We start from the raw sequence: 16926 nt of genomic DNA on the forward strand, positions 1-16926 counted from the left end.
CAAGTTTGTAGCCTAAATGTCCGTTGTGTAAATTACCTCATCTCGAGTTGAATTTGAATCTTTCAGTGAACTCTCCCTTTGAAGGCCACAACAATGACAAATAGCAGTGACACATAAAATGTACTTAATAAAGATTGAAATGTGCCAGGTTGATTAACATTCAGAATATAGGTCACTGTTTTAATTTTAGACCAGCAGCACCTGTGCGTGTCAGTACCAGCGTGGTCGTAGTAAAGCCTCAACAGAGTTTACAAATACATCTTGGGAGAAGACATTTTTAAATGAAGAGTTCCAGATAAGCAGTTTATTATAGATATATAATATATTCTTAACAGAGAGTAGATGGAGTCAATAATGAATAACCCTCAGGATGATATCCAAGTTTTCCCTTGTGTGAAAGATTTAGTGAAGGTTTTGTACGGAGGAAAAAGGTTTGGCAATCGTGTGGATGAAGTTTGGCCAAATTTGTTCATTGGCGACATGTAAGTCCAGCAAACCACTGTGCTCCTTCACAGCTCAATGAGTAATGATTTTGTTCATATAAACCCTGTTTCCTTTTTGCGCAGGTCAGTGGCCAACGATCGCTACAGTCTGTGGAAGCTGGGAATCACTCATGTTGTGAACGCAGCTCACGGGAGGATGTACTGTCAGGGGAGCCACGACTTCTACGGATCCTCTGTGGATTATTACGGAGTGCCTGCAGATGACTCACCGTCCTTTGACCTCTCTCGCTATTTCTTTCCCTCTGCTGATTATATTCAGGATGCGCTCAACACGACTGGCGGTAATGACCCCATCATGTTTGTAATGTTCCTTTCTGAAAGTCCATCTCTCGCCATGTGTATGACGCATCGTTCATGTCACATGGCTCGTTCTGATCTCATTCTCCTCATCCAGCTCGGGTTTTTGTCCACTGCGCAGTTGGAGTCAGCAGGTCTGCCTCCCTGGTCCTGGCCTACCTAATGATCTACCAGCGTTACACCCTGCTAGAGGCCATCAATAAGGTCAAAGAGCGCAGGTGGATTTTCCCCAACACAGGATTCCTCAAACAGCTCCGTGCTTTGGATGTAGAACTACGCAACACATGAGGGAGTGAAATATCAAACGAATCATTATTCTAACCTACAGAGTTGCCTCAGATGTCTGTTTTGCTGCAAGTGAAGGATTCAGTATCTGCCAGTGGAGGGAGATACTGTACTTAAAATACTGAATGGTATGGAATCAGATGTACCCTTATATTAATAGATCAATGTAATCAACCTTAGGCAGAATCAATTTTAAGGCTGATTATGAGTCAGGATAACCTTTGTATCATGTCGAGGAAAAATTACATCCGATACGTCGTGGGTCAATAACAACCCAGGAGGTGTATGAATTTTAAAACAGTGTGTCTATGTGTGTGTGTGTGTATTCGTGCACATGTATGTAACCTTTCATTTAAAACGTCCCTGTACATTTAATATAAAACACCTTGATTCCCCTGAAGTTCTATATATTAAACATTATAATAAATATAACTTCATTTCTTCATTATATTTTCTAGGACATCTGAGGCTCGGAGAGTAGTTCTTGTATTCAGCCTTCATCAACATCATAATCAGATGTGCAGAAGATATTTCTTCATCTGTGTCTATCACACTTCAATTTAGATTAGATAGATCAGTATATGGTTTACTACACTTTATTTCTAGGAAGAGTCAAGGAAAATTAAAAGTGAATATAAATGTAATTTTCAACAGCTACAACTCTTTCTCCTTTAACCATGAACAACATGAATGATTTGCACGGTGCTCATGTGTTCATGACCTGGTTATGAATGATTCATGGGAGAGGTTGGAAAATCAGTAGGCAAGTTGTAGGTGGATGATGGGCGATACCGAAATGACCAGAAACGCATCCCCCTTAATAATCTGTCATCGTCTCTTCTTACCAACGAGTCTCATGGTTCCAGCAGCAGATTCTGATTTGACTCATCTCTGGGCATATAGAAAGAAGAGTAGCTTCCACCCACACCGGTTGTGTTCAGTGTCATTTTCTAAAGGCTCAAATGTCAGGTTTGTGTCACTTTGAACAACCTTGCAGGCCCTGGATCCTTTCTTAATACATTTATTTAAAAATTCTCAGTCTGTATTGGCTTTGCTGCAGAAAAGCTGCGGTGACACACAACATAACTATCTTTAGATTTCCATGGTCTTTTAAAGCTTGTGGTTTAAATCTTGGATTACCAACAGCTCAGAAACATCTTCCTCTTTTCAATAACGTGTTTCAGAAATAATATAATTCTTATTGCCTGATTAATTTTGTCGAGTCCATTGTTATGTGTATCTTTTGGATGAATTATGTGTTTAAAATGCTTTGGGAACAGCCTCTGAAATGTAACATAAAGACACAGAAAATGAATCCGCAGCATCAAGCCTCTTCACAATCACAGAATCCGACACTCAGCTGCAGGTTTGAATCATATTCATCCAGTTAATATAAACATACCCAAGTGAGTTTTGTTCTCCACGCACACTCTGCTGCGATCAATAAGCAGAAGCAACACTTCAGATAATCAATCAATAACTGTCTCCGGGTCAAAACTACCCAGAGACCTTTATTGACTGATTTTGTACACAACAGTGCTGACATTTTACAATACATTATTACACCCACATTTTTACATACACATCCGTGACCCTGAATGAAGAAAAGTCATTACATTTCATGGCTTGACAGAGAGGTTAATTATGTTTTTCTTCCGTTTAAAAGCTGAAATGGGTGAAATTGACCTGCAACATAATGGGAGGGTTAAAGGAGACATTTGCAGCAGTGTGAGTGCTGTTTCATGTCGTGTGCAGCCGACGGCAAAGCTTAATTTTTCTCTCCCCTTTTCATTCAATTTGCTTTCACAAGATATTAATGTCAGAGCAGTAAAGTAGTTGCATGAGGCTGTTGGAGTATTCCTCCTTCCATAAATACTGCATGCGGTGCACTCACAGTACAATCCAGTGTAAGCAATGCACTTGAACATTCTGTCCACAATTACATCCAATTATCACTGCTTTATGGAATGATTCATCTCTGTTTGAGGCTTATTAAATTATAGTCCCACAGCGGTGTGAAGAGCAGAGTCCGGGCTGCACTGCGTGTGTTGTTCTGCCCTCCGCACGTAAAACACTACACGCTAGGTTAAGCACTAAATTAGGTAACCGTCCAGTGACAGCAGATAAACACCTGCTCGTACACATCATCCTGAGCCGGAGTAGACGGGGGGACGGCTTCAATACAACCAACATTTGGACCAGGATTCCATCCAACGGGGGGGATTTGGACTGAAAATGTCAGCAGAGAAAGTCAAGAGAACGGAATATCTATCTGTGAAGGATTTGCAGAAGCTGCTTGACTCATGCAAACTACATCTCGGTCAAATCGACGAGGTCTGGCCGAACATTTACATAGGCAATGTGTAAGTATGCGTTTTCTTTTTAAATTTGAATCAAACATTATTAACTTTACAAATGTTAAATAGTTTCCCCAAGGTCATTACCCTTGACATGCAGTATAGTAGCAGCCAGATATTCTCTCGCTGTGACATTAAATCGTTGTGCTGTGATGCCTGGCCTTCACACAAGTCTTGAACCTCTTTCTGTCTCTTTGTCTTGCTAGGGCAGTAGCCCAAAACAAGACTGCCTTGCTGAAGTTAGGTATAACTCATGTATTAAACGCTGCTCACTCCAAGCGAGGCAGCATAGGGAACCACAGCTTTTATGGCAACGACTTTGTGTATTGTGGCATTCCAGCAGATGACTCGACACACTTCGATCTGGATGTTTACTTCCAGCCCGCAGCCGATTTCATTCAAAAGGCTCTGAAGTCACCTGATGGTAAGACTCAATTTCTAAACATATTTCTGCACAGTGGGTTTTGATTGTTGAACTAAGTGTCTGTAAAGATTTGGTCATTCACTGCAAAAATGTTTTTTAAAATTCCTGCACACCACCATCTTTTATTGCACCCCATAAAGCCATCCACTCAAATTTCAATGTCACCTGTCACCACCGTATCGCAGCTTGTAATGGTGTGTAAGTGTATTTTCAGCCGGCAGTGATAATAAGGGTGTTACCTTGAAGAATTTGAGTTTATAATGCGACCGTGGCACCTTTCAGAGAACCTATCAAGCAGGGGACGAGTTGGGATTAAAGAGACAGTCGGGCCGCTTCTGCGAAGGAACCTTAAATGAACAAAGGCGACGAATTGTTGGCACTATTTTCAGCTCGTGGTGGGAGAAAAGAAAGGCCTCAGTGTGAGATGGGCAGCCATGTATGATATTAGTAAGACTTCTCGCTAATCCTTCCTTTTACATGGCCCTCACCCTTCATCTTGTCTTGTTACGCAGGGAAAGTTCTGGTGCACTGCATCATGGGAATGAGCCGCTCCTCGACGCTGGTGTTGGCGTACCTTATGATCCACCGCCAACTCCCGCTCAAACGGGCTTTGCAGAAATTGATCCAGAAGAGAGCCATCTACCCCAACAGGAACTTCCTGGCTCTGCTGTTGGATCTGGATCTTCAGCTGACGAGAAAAGAGAAATCGTGTCAGATCCTGTGATCGGGAGGAGACGTTTACAAGAATCGGCCACACGGCGGCGTGGTTTCTGCAGCGATTCAACAGTCAAGACTGAAATTATTTCAACAACCAATTGACTGTTGTAAAATTAGATTCAACAAATAAGTGAATTTCTCTCAGACTCAGCTGTGCCTTGAGATTAACTTAACACGTTATGATGCTATGACGTTAGCATGTTAGCCTGTTAAACATAATGGGGCAGAATGGGAATGCTGATTACATTAACTCCATAACATTTCATCTACTCATCGCTCAGTTTTTTTTAATTAGCATGTTAAATGTTCACATGTTAACACATTAAAGTGTTAAATGTTCAGGACACAATGTTTGCACGTGTCGCTGCTTCAACATGCTAGTTGGCACATTAACATGCTAACATTCTGAGCAAGGCTTGCTAACATTCACAGATGCTAGCAGTATTTAAAACAGTAGGCTGATTGCTGACATGTGTGGAAGCGTGACACTAATACGTGTTAACAAAGAAGTTGCACCAAATCTGACGTGCTGAGCCTCACGAGCAGTGTCTGAGATGTTACGTAAAAAACCATAGACGGTTTATAAAGATGGACGACATGACAGCTCTCCAAAATTGAAGCCAATAGTTCTTGATCGCCCCCTGTCTGGCTGTCTGCAGTATAGGTTAGAAACCCCACCTCCTCCGTGTAGGTGGACGGGACAGGGGCCAGACTAAAAATTCAATGTACATGTCAAATTATATTTTCTGAAATTTTGACATCTGGCTCTAGATTTCGTCAAAAGCACAAGATGCTGGCACCTGTTTCCTGAATATTTAGGCTTCATTTTTGAACAGTGGGAGGAAGTGAATCGTCATTTAAAGTCTGAGGTAACAACAGTATCAACATGGCCTTTGTTGGGCGCCGCCACCCTCAGGGTTGTCTCTCCATTAAATATCAATTCTCATGTCAAGTTTGTCATGACCTGCCTTACCTCCTCATGGACATGCTAACGTGGCTATAAACCTTTTCTTTCTTTCTTTTTTATAGTGATTATTAGAGGCAGTAAAGTTGAAAACAACAACGTCTTAACAAAAGACAGTGAAAACAGAGAAAGGAGTTCGAAAGATATTGAGATTTTATGTCTTGAATTATGTGTCATGCTTGTAAGATGCTTTTTCTTCAGCACCTCAGTTTGTATCACAACAGAATGGACCAAATGTCTCATGGAAAATGTTCTACAAAGGATCACATTTTAGTAAACTCTGTCGATGACTCAGACAAGATTCGTAAGACCAACCCATCAGTGTTCACAGTATGAAAACGCTTCTGTGTGTTCGTCAAGCGAGTCGAGCCGATCGCTGCTGTTCATCGAAAAGAGTTCAGGTTTTCAATAGTTTAGGAAATGATGTGTTGAAACATGAGGAATGTCGGACACACAAACGTACATTTATGCATCTACTGTATATGATTTCCTCTCAACCTCACAATAGCCAACACAAGGTATCACACACACACACACGCACACGTTGGTATTTTAATTGTTCACCAGCTTTTACACGACCAGCTCTTTGAAAATAACTCTCTGAAAAAACTGAATGACATGAATCATTTGTATTGTCCTGTGTCGTGGTTTTAATATGTGGGTTTATTCTGTGGATATTTTATTGGGATACAAGAAATGAATTCATGAAGTTTATGTGATAAAAAGAAATGTTTCTACACTTGCGTAATTCTTTTTGATATACAATGTGTATGGTGTCGTTTTTGCACTCAATTCATGAAATGCTCCACAGATAAAGTAAAGAATCATAAACAAAGCGTACAGGTGTTGATTTGAACATGTTTCAATGTGGAGCACAACAGCACTCATGTTATATTCTCTTGCAGTTTAAAAAAAGCGCTGTCCTCTCCTCCCTCCTGTGCTGGCAGCTCGGGTAACCTTTAAGGAATGCAGAAGATGATGCCAGAATTATTTTGGGCTGAGATTCAGATGTTAAAATAGCAAAAAAGGTTGCAGGGTAGATTACCGAGTCGAACGCAGACAGTTGTGTTCGACCTACATGTAGCGCTACAGAGAGAGCATGAAAAAGCAACGTTTCCAGCCAAGGCAAGTGTCTACTAACAAAGTGATCTTATCCCGATTTGTTGAAGATAGACGTCCATGTTGGAAAATATTTATTACAGTACACATAAACTGTACATAGTATGGATTCATTGTACCTTTGTTTGCAGGGTAAAGATGTTTCTTAAGCACATTTACAAATGAGTATGTTCTGTGATGACGCTCCATGGCCCGATGGAAATACACTTTCTTCTTTTATTAATTAGCTCACAAATCCAGACGAACTGCATCCAAAAGGCTAAACAGGGAAGTGTAATTCATAAAACAACCAAGAAGAGGCCTCGAGGAGGTAAAAAGCCATTTTATTTGCCCTCCACGTTAACCGTGGGCACTTTCCCATACATAGCATCTTTAATTACACAGAAGTAGAGCAGGAAGCACAGGTTAGCCTGAGGGGGGGAGGCTATGAAAGCAGCGCTGCACTTAAACATGTGCACCAGGGAAATCAGTTCTCTGCCCTGACTGTGGGAGGGAGGGAAGGGTTATACTTATAGATCAATGAGGAGGAAGAAGCGCCTCCAGGTTCTCCGGGCACATGTTGTACTTGTGCAAAGACACACTGTGCTCTGCCTTGGAGACTCACACACTCATATGCGCCGAGCATACGCTGGATCAGACGCGGCTTTTCTTGCACATGCTCTGAGTGACACACACGTGCACACGCAGATATGGGTAAAGCCGCCATGATGTTTGAGTGCACCTCCATATGCCACCACAGCTCAACAAAAGGTCACTGAAACAGATTTGGTCTCAATGACTCGTCCCTGTGGACACAACAATAAGTTGCCAAACCCTGAGTGCCACGCTACGTCTCCGCACACCAGCAGCATGCAAATAAGAAGATGAACTGCCATCGGTGTCTTTACTTTAACAATGCGCGCACAACACTTGTACGTGCGCGGCCTGGAGCAGAATCACACAGCTGCCTAAATGGATGCTAATGTATACAGTATGCATAGAATAAATCTCTCCAAAGCCCAGTGTGTAAATTGTAAATGCACAGGTTAGACTTGCCTGCAGGAAATGAAAATCTTATGTTTATAAGCCTTGAATGCCAATTTCATGAATCTGTGGAGATAAATAAATCTACCAAGTGCTACTGAAGAGGAGATAAAATAATGAGTGTCATCCCACTATAATGTGTTCCTATGGCCCCTCACTGCTGCGGAGCGCAGTTATTAGCATGAATATATATTCTATATTCAATGGTCGTTCACCTTTAGATCCCTGTGCTCTATTTGACAATCCTCACTATAGTCCCACATTGTATTCATTGTATTGATTACTGTATGATAATGTGCTCACTTCAATAAACCCCATTAGAAGTCAGCAGTTGGCTGTCTTCAACAATAAACCAGCAAATAAACCAACCGTTCTGAACCTTTTGATGACCTCTAGCACTCGGCGCGGTCTAAATTTAATAAGTCAAATTTAGTTGTGTGAGAATATAGACGTGTGGTACTTCTGTGTGACAGGTTGTAAAAGAGGAAGTGGAGTATTCAGACATGCCCAGAGGCCTCGGCTGCCCAGTGAGCCCTGAGGGGGCGGGAGGCAGATATGAGACCCCCCCGGCTTCAGAGCTCCAGAGGCTGATGTGGACAAAGAAAGGGAGCTGCAACCATCTGGATGAGGTTCAGCCCAGGATCTATATCGGAGACATGTGAGTCAGAATGGAAACAGGAACAGTGACATTTAACAATAAGTCTAAAATAGATGTTTTCACCTCATCAGACCAAGATTAATCATTGGTAAACTCATAAATCTCAACACAATGAATATATGTGTTAATATTTTTACATCAACTAACCAATTAACTAACTAACTAACCAACTAACTAACACAGGTAAAAACACAACCTTGGCAGAAGACATTTAGAAAGCAACTCCTTTTACATTAGTGCCTCTATATCAACAGTTTTTATACAAATGTACTATTTTTGTGAGTGAAATTGGTCCAATTAATGAATTATTCCTTTTTAATTGTTGTTCTTAGTTATTTGGGTGAACTGAGCCTTTAAAAATATACTTTAAAAGACAATACCAATGACGTTCTGTTGCACAAACCAAAAGGTTTTGAATGTGAATCCCATTCTTCTAATTTATGCTTGGACGGCTTATTAATTATTAATAAACTATCAGTAACTGTATAGTCAATCAGAATCACAATGGTCCCGTATATGTTGTTTAACATGAACTGTGTTCGTAGAGATAACTAACTCACTGCACTGACAGATAATATTTCTGTGTAGGTACGCAGCCAAAGACAAGAGGACACTCCAAGCTCACCACATCACCCACGTGCTCAATGCTGCCGACGGGAAGTTCAACGTGAACACGGGGCCGAGCTTCTACAGACACACCAGCATCACTTATCATGGAGTGGAAGCTTTTGACATGGCGTCCTTTAACCTGAGCCCCTTCTTTTACTCAGCCGCCAATTTCATCAAGAACGCTCTGAGCTCGCCCACAGGTGAGGAGCTCTCACTGCGCTCAAGGTGTTTCTCATCATTTTCACACATTAACTCGAAGGAGACATTTTTTCGAGGCACAGAAACATTTGTCAGTCAATTCCCATTACAGCAGCCCCCAGTTGTATTAGTCATTAAAATGCAAATCAAACACTAAACATAATATCAAGCTAATATCTTCCCCCCACGGTAATCTTCTCATAAGCTCAGACCTTGGCCAGGAAAATTGGTTTTAAATGGATTGCCCTGGTAATTTGTAAGCAACACTTTTATTGGACATGGAAATTACACAATTATGTTTGTGGCCTGTGTCTGCCCGGCCTGTTATGCAAAGTGAAGTCGGTATCTGACATGACAGTAATAAGATGTGGCCTCCTCCTTCACATGCTGGCTGATCGAGGGCTCCAGTGTGTGGCGGGGCCTACAGTAATCCCCGGAAGAAATACACAGACGCCGAGACAGTTCAATTACGCGCTCCTCTGCGCCCTAATCCTCTGGCCCGATAAGGAACCAGGGATTACCGTGTGTAGAAACATTGGTTGCAACATTGTTGAAAAACTTTTAGTCGGGAGTTAGAAGTACTGCTCTCTGCGATGTGCACGTTTTTATTAATCCATGGAGGGGTGACAAATTAGACTGTTAGAATAAAGTACACCACAATAATCCAGTCGTTGCGTGATTATACACACAGGGTGGAGGGGAGCGGAAGGCATCTGCAGGAAGTGACGTCAGGTTTTTTTCCGTTTCCTCTGATTTGTAGGTAAAGTGTTTGTCCACTGCGCGATGGGCCTCAGCCGCTCGTCCACCTTGGTCCTGGCGTATCTGGTGATCCACGAGAACATGACGCTGGTGGACGCGATCAAAGCCGTCAGCGCCAACAGAAACATCTCGCCCAACGCCGGCTTCCTGGAGCAGCTGAGAGAGCTGGACAAACAACTGCACTACCAAGGATCCTCGAGGAGCGGGAACGGAAACAGGCGAACTTGAGATAAAATCAGACCTTGACAGTGGATCACCATGTTGCCTCCTGTCAACTTGAAGTTTTTAAATACCCTATACATCAAGATAAGCCTCTGACTTCATCTTTTTTAGTGTCACAAAGCGAGTGATGTCATTTGGAACCAAGTCCGCAATTGTGGAGCAGAGTTGAACCCGTCACACATGCTCAGCCAATTGCAAGTCAGTCTCATGATGTTAAATAAATAAATAAAACAAACCAGAAGAATTAACACTTGAACATACATCAGTGTGATAAGATGGACCTGAAATGACCGAAAGCATCTCTGAGAGAAAATGTATTTAATGTGTACTTTAACTTCTTACTTTGTCCCATGTCCCATCCACTCACATGGAGGAGGTGGGGCTTATCACCTATACTGCAGCCAGCCACCAGGGGGGATCAAAATGTTTTGGCTTCACTTCTGGGAAGCTGTCATCCGTCTTTATAACAGTCTATGTGTTGAATCACATTGCATTAAATCGCACTGCATCGTGATAGCTGTGAATCATAACGCATTAGCAGCTGCTGCGTACGTGTCTTCAATGCATTGGATCGTTGACAGTGATGGAGATCCCCGCGTTGGCACTGTGCATGTGCACGAGGACGCACAGGCTGGTGCAAGCACATGGGACCCACTGGTTTCACACCACTCCGCCGACACTGTTGGTGGCAGCGAGGAGCAAAGAGGTGTTGTAATACGCCAACAAAGGAAGGAAGCAGACTGCAGGAGTACATTAACACATTTGTGAATTATACACAGAAATACTGAATGTAAATGTTTGTGGATTTATGAGAAAACTCTACAGGGGACTGGTAAACTACACAGAAATAAAAAGAAATCATTAGTGTCTATAATTCCAAACAATGGACCTTGAGTTGAATTAGTTTAATAGTTTAAATAGATTAAACAACCTCCCCCAGTTTAGTCCAGTGTAAATGAACTCTCTCCTCACTGGTCACACTACACTGAGTGTGTTTCTTAATTGTAGGTTCAGTTTCTTCAGATGTTTGAACTGAACAGATAGAATAACCTTTAAATTCCCTGTGCTAAGTAGAAGTGGATGTGGTCTGAACTGACTCAGTGTGGACGCCTGACACAAACTGTCCCCCCATGTTTTTGAACCACTCGCGCTGCTACAACTGTGCGCACGGCTGTGGTTCCACAGTTAAAGTTGTCACAACACAAGCTGCCTGGCTTCTGTCACAGTCATCTGAGGAATAAATAGTCCACATTGCTCCGGCCCAGACTCTGGCATCGTCAGCTGTCTCATTCCAGCGGGGCTCAGCCACCAAGCAACACTGATATCCAGTTCACATGGAAAACAGGGCGAGCTGCGGCGGCGGGGGCCTCGTGTTTACTCGCGGATTCCTTTCCAAATGCCAAACGGGAAGGAACAGCAGCAGGAGCAGGACGGCCGCGACAACTTCTCCCAATGTTTCCGTCCAAGAACATTGAGTATTTGGGGAAAAGTTACAGAATGTGTTGAGATGAAATGTGGAGCTGAGGGTAATTTGCGATGATTATGTTATGACGCACCCAGAGTGAAGGCCATGAGCGCAGAGGAGGAGCCCGAGTATCAGACACCACCCACCTGCGATCTGCTCGAGCTTCTGCTGACGAACAGACGCCCCACTGGAGCTGTCAACGAGGTTTGGCCCAACCTCTACATCGGAGACGCGTGAGTGACATTCTCACTTCAGGGGCCCCTGCTTGCAATATGGTGATCCGATTGTGAAAGTGTCGCTGCTAACAGGGCCTCTACTTGGCCAAACTTGCATGAGACAAATATAAAACCTGTACATTTGAGTCACGGGTGATGCATTTGCAGGCATATGCTCACAGAGCTGCTCTCAGGCAAGAAAATCCCTGTTTCCTGTATCTGCTTTGTGTTGTTTCACAGGGCTACGGCTCAGGATAAGAGCCTGTTAGCGGATGTGGGAATAACACACGTAGTGAACGCTGCAGACGGCCCCCAGCACATTGACACGGGGCCATGTTTCTACAAAGGCACCGGCATACTGTATCATGGAGTAGAAGCAGCAGACTGTAAAGATTTCGACTTGTACCCATTCTTCACGGAGGCGTCTGATTTCATTCACGGCGCTCTGAGGCAGGGAGGTAGGAGCCATGGAGAGCAATGGAAACACTAGCACAAAGGAGAGAGCATCAAACAGTCCCTTAAATTCAACCAGGCTGCACCAAATTTCACACACTCCTACATATCAGTTTCCTTAATGTGCCTGATCTTTTTCATCAAGATCCGTAAATGATTTCCTGGGAGAATGATGAAAACGTCCCCAATAAAATCCACCGTAGAAAAATCCTGGATTTGCCCTCTGATCCGGATCAGCTGCAAAATGTAATGGGATTTCCCCTGACCCACATCCTTCCAGCAAGTTTTGTAGTAATCCGTTAATTTGTTTATTCGTGTAATCTTTGCTTTCAAACAAACGAATAAACCAACAAACAAACGGACGGGGGTTGAAAACCTCCTTGGCAGAGGTAACAACATTCTGTAATATGACCGAACAACATCCATCATCAAGCCACAAAATCTGATTGTAATCTTAAATAAATCTGAGAAATGATGGCTCAAAATATCCATCAATACTCGACACTCACAGGTCAAGTAGCAGCTCAGACCTTGTTAAAAACAAAAAAGGTTAAAGACAGTAAAAAAAATCTTTTCTATAGGTTTGGTGGAAATCGATTTAAGTCATATCACAGTTCAGCTACATGAGATACTGATACAGAAACTATAGATATTATAAGATATATATGTGACAATGAAATATTTGCTATTGATATTTGATACGATATTTGACGTGTCTCTTGTCTGTGCAGGTAAGGTGCTCGTCCACTGTGCTCGAGGAATCAGCCGCTCTGCCACTCTTGCGTTGGCCTTCCTCATGATCAGAGAGAGACTCACCCTGGTTGAGGCCGTGAAGGTTGTTCGCAGGCACAGAAACATTCTTCCCAACCTTGGGTTTCTGAACCAGCTCCGTCGCCTGGACTCATCCTTGGCTCTGCAGAGGAGAACAGCATGATGCTGAGGATAAGAGTCATGGGAGAGAGACTTTCCTCTAATGTGGATGTTTTGAATGTTAAAGGATCAGACCAGATTTGGATGTTTCCATTTATATCTGCATATATTTAAAGTCAGTTGCAAACTCATGAAACTTGCTCAAGTTGTGTAATTGATTATATCACAAATTTACATTATGTGAACGTGTTTTCAGGCATTTGGATCCCAGTTTAACTTTTACTCTCAGAAAAATGAAACTTTATATTATCCATGGATTATAAAACTCAAGGAAATAGATTTGTAGACTTAAAACTTGGACTCGATTCAGACTCACACAAAGAGAGGACTTGACTCCCTCAGGCGTTTCTGCTAGTTTCTTTTTTTAAATCCTGAAACAGTAAAAACAGAAACTTTCACATAGCTGCAATACTTTCTCATAAAATTATCGTCCTTGAAAGGAATTCATGTTAGATACGTTTAAATATATGTTCACCAGTGCCGACAGTGTGCGGACGATGGGTTAGAAAAAGCGCTGCGATTAGAAACGCTGTCTTATATTTCAACTTGAAAAGCTCCATATAAAAACAGACCATTTACCATTTGGAACTCGATTCTGACCCCAAATGTCGTGAGACCTGACTTGAGACTTGATACGATGGAATTATCTAAGACTTCACTTTGACTTGAATTGAAGAACTTGCCTGGAATGACTTTTATCTTGACTCAGACGAGTATGAAATGATTTGAGACTTAAAAAGAGTCTTGAACTAGCGTTGCACTTGTTTTTAATGACTCATGTCTCGTCTTGGATTTGTCTCCAATGACAGAAATAGCATAAAGAGAAGTCTGCTTCAAATTCATTTTCTATGGGACTCGTTTAAAATCTCAGTCCGTGTGTAGTTAAGGAGCGGAGAACATGTACAAACTGTGGAATGGTCCTTTAAGCTTCTGTCTAACAAGCAGCACAATCAATATTACAGAAACCATTAAAACAAATGTAGCACAACTGCCAACCCCCCCCCCCCGCTGCACTCCAACAACACATAGACTGTTTGCCTATAAATAAACAATGCTCCACTTATTTATTCACATTTCTCAAAATACTGTGTCTTAACCGCCGCAATCCAGCGTCGTACAGTTAAAACTGTGATGTCTAAAGAGGCTTGATACAAGACGACAAAAATGTGCCGGCATGGTTCTGAGCGTGTATACAGATTCAGGTCAGACTTTGAAACGAGATGAAACGCTGAAGCCATCTTAATAAGAGATGCTCTCCAGAGCACAGTGGGAGACAGAGAGTGAGAGAGATGCTGTCAAAATAAAAGGAATTGGATATCACAGGTTTAATGATTTCACTGTCAGAATGAATGATGGCGGAGTATGAAGATATGAGGGAAAAATAAAGGAGGCTGATGGTGTGAAAACTCTGTCTGACATGTTAGCAGCTTCATCCAGCCATTCTGCAATACAGCCATCATCACACTCTCACTTTGGGAGCTTGCATTTAGATCACTGAATGGACCGTGCATATCATATAACCGGGAATCAAAGACGTTTGCCATCCTGTGAAAAACCTCATCTGTCTAACAGTCTGACACATTTCACTTCTCTTTTGGCCCCGAGAGGCTCCAGGAGATGCAGAACATCCTTAACGGGTGTTGCGAGGCAGCGCTTACACGCTCTCTCCCTGTGTCTGCAGATATGCAGAAAGGCTAAGAGAGGCTGACACAATTTCCGGGAGTTGCTCATACGGCTGAGCAAAAGCTCCGAGTGCCCTGTTCACTCCAGTGAATATGGGTATCCTTTGGCAAATGCAAAGTTTGGATAAGCACAGCTCCCTGCCAGCAGCGGAGATTAAAGTTGTGTGTTTAGAAGTGGATGGCAGGGACTGGCTGGGGTGGAAGTTTTCCCCACAGGCAGGGAACGTGGCAGCTAAGGTCAGGGGCCTGCCACATCACAGCCCTAAAAATATCCTCCGCATTTGATGCCCGTCACAGAGCGGTTATACAATCGCTGCCCTGACTTGAGCCTGCCAGAATTAAACCGTACCATGTTCTGCCTTTAAGGACTGCTTCACAACAAGCTGCCAGGATGATGAAAACAAAATTCTCAAGAAGGAAAACAGACTTCAATCTCTTGGTGAGTGGTGCTGAATATGTATGTGGAAAAAAGCAATAACCCAAAAGTGTTTTTTTCTTTGGTCATGATTGCAGAGGTAGAGAGAAGTGGAGGGGGATGAAAAAGCAAGTGTTGTGTTTCTTTTTCCCCCTTAAGCTAATAAATCGTGTGTGAAAAGCAGCCGCGGTGAAGAAATGGCTTCTCACAAGTCAAAGACTGGCACCAAGAGAAATGTAACAAAGGCGGAATCCAGTGCAGTGGATGTGTATGTCACACCTGGGGGCTATGAGCTGGAGAAAATCCTCAACCGTGGGAGTGTGGCTTACACCCATGTCAACGAGGTCTGGCCTAACGTGTACATCGGAGACGAGTGAGTAAAAAGCTGTGAAATTACTGAAGTGAATAAAACAATAGAGGATTAAAATAATGTTCACGCCGGCTTCTCGCAGGCAGACAGCAAAGGACAAGTCCAATCTGAGAGCGTTGGGGATCACGCACGTGTTGAACGCGGCGGAGGGGACGTGGAACAACGTGGACACCGGCGCTGGTTACTACAGCGACATGGACGTCGTCTACTATGGCGTGGTCGCAGAGGACGTCCAAACCTTCGACCTCAGCCAGTATTTCTTCTCTGCGGCTCGGTTCATAGAAGAAACGCTGAAGAATCCTCAGAGTAAGACGACAGGGAGTTGCCCAAGACAATCATACTTGAACTTCCTGCATGGCTAGATGCTACTAGCAAGAATGTGAACAAAATTTGTAATTTGACTGACGTGACCTTTAAAGTCAAAGACCGCATGTGGCAGCTCCCTGATCGTGTGACTTGTCCGCAGATAAACTGCTGGTGCACTGCGTGATGGGAAGGAGTCGGTCCGCCACCCTCTTCCTGGCGTACCTCATGATCTGCGAGGGCATGACGGTGGTCGACGCCGTCGAGCACGTGAAGAGACGCAGGCGGATCATCCCCAACTGGGGCTTCCTGAAGCAGCTGAGGGAGCTGGACACGCACCTCCTGGAGCAAAGAGACTCCCTGGAGCAGAGATGATTTTAAAACTTGGGTCAAAAGTAAATCAAGAGAAGTTCAAGTTACATCTTAAATTATTCAGGACAAGTACAAGTTAGGTGATAGATTATTTGACACAAGTCAGTGCTCAAGACTTTTAAGACGAGCTCTATACTCAAGTCTTAAGTAGTTAGACAAATGTAAATCACTTAACAAGCACTTAAAGACGAGCTCTAGTCCAGTCTCGAGTTTCTAAGTTAACAAAGACCTTCCAGAGATTAAGGTCAAGTCAAGTAAATATCAGCAGACGTCAAATCAGACAAATCAACGACTCAGCAGCATATGAACATTTTCTCTTTAAGTGTGTTTTTTTTTCATATTAACTGTCAACTCTTGCCGTCACATTTATTTTCTTTTGTATTGTTTTCACTTCACTGGGACTTTAACAAAACTACATGAATGTTTTTGCTTTGACGTTTCATGTCAAGTTTTCAGAGGGTGAAATTAAAAAAAGTTAATCAGCTCTGAGAGCAGCTAAGTCAAGTTTCCTTGTTTTGCCTGTAGTCGTCTATCTCAAATTACTTTTCGTAATTACGTTAATTACCCACAAATTCAACATTTAGCA

The 16926-nt window shown here is 42.8% G+C and overlaps 4 protein-coding genes across 9 annotated transcripts; all 4 read left to right on the forward strand.

Moving 5' to 3' along the window:
• Positions 1–233: 233 nt before the first annotated feature.
• Positions 234–10383, forward strand: LOC118100938. Its single transcript, XM_035146489.2, has 9 exons — positions 234–482; positions 567–784; positions 898–1087; positions 3649–3866; positions 4379–4576; positions 6495–6499; positions 8163–8347; positions 8936–9156; positions 9915–10383. Exons 1-9 carry the CDS (start codon positions 343–345, stop codon positions 10139–10141), a joined length of 1602 nt encoding a protein of 533 aa, XP_035002380.2. The 5' UTR covers positions 234–342; the 3' UTR covers positions 10142–10383.
• On the forward strand, positions 3239–6284 carry LOC118100403 (dual specificity protein phosphatase 13). Of its 5 annotated transcripts, none has more exons than XM_035145438.2 (4): positions 3239–3448; positions 3649–3686; positions 3783–3866; positions 4379–6284. In XM_035145438.2, the coding sequence occupies exons 1-4, from the start codon at positions 3321–3323 to the stop codon at positions 4588–4590; spliced, it is 462 nt and encodes a 153-aa protein (XP_035001329.1). In that variant the 5' UTR covers positions 3239–3320; the 3' UTR covers positions 4591–6284. The 5 variants fall into 5 exon arrangements, with proteins under 5 accessions (XP_035001329.1, XP_035001330.1, XP_035001328.1 ...); XM_035145439.2 differs by having other exon boundaries at positions 3786–3866; XM_035145440.2 differs by having other exon boundaries at positions 3309–3448; positions 3654–3686.
• A 1099-nt stretch (positions 10384–11482) lies between the features above and the next one.
• Positions 11483–13338, forward strand: LOC118100405 (dual specificity phosphatase 29). The gene is made up of 3 exons (XM_035145442.2): positions 11483–11833; positions 12056–12273; positions 13000–13338. The coding sequence occupies exons 1-3, from the start codon at positions 11706–11708 to the stop codon at positions 13200–13202; spliced, it is 549 nt and encodes a 182-aa protein (XP_035001333.2). The 5' UTR covers positions 11483–11705; the 3' UTR covers positions 13203–13338.
• A 1326-nt stretch (positions 13339–14664) lies between these two features.
• Positions 14665–16824, forward strand: LOC118100402 (dual specificity phosphatase 29). 2 transcript variants are annotated; one of them, XM_035145435.2, is made up of 4 exons: positions 14665–15319; positions 15455–15668; positions 15748–15971; positions 16132–16824. In XM_035145435.2, exons 2-4 carry the CDS (start codon positions 15493–15495, stop codon positions 16341–16343), a joined length of 612 nt encoding a protein of 203 aa, XP_035001326.1. In that variant the 5' UTR covers positions 14665–15319; positions 15455–15492; the 3' UTR covers positions 16344–16824. The 2 variants fall into 2 exon arrangements, with proteins under 2 accessions (XP_035001326.1, XP_035001327.1); XM_035145436.2 differs by having other exon boundaries at positions 15480–15668.
• Positions 16825–16926: the final 102 nt, after the last annotated feature.

This window comes from Hippoglossus stenolepis, chromosome 21 (genome assembly GCF_022539355.2).
Source record: "Hippoglossus stenolepis isolate QCI-W04-F060 chromosome 21, HSTE1.2, whole genome shotgun sequence".
Lineage (NCBI taxonomy): Eukaryota > Metazoa > Chordata > Actinopteri > Pleuronectiformes > Pleuronectidae > Hippoglossus > Hippoglossus stenolepis.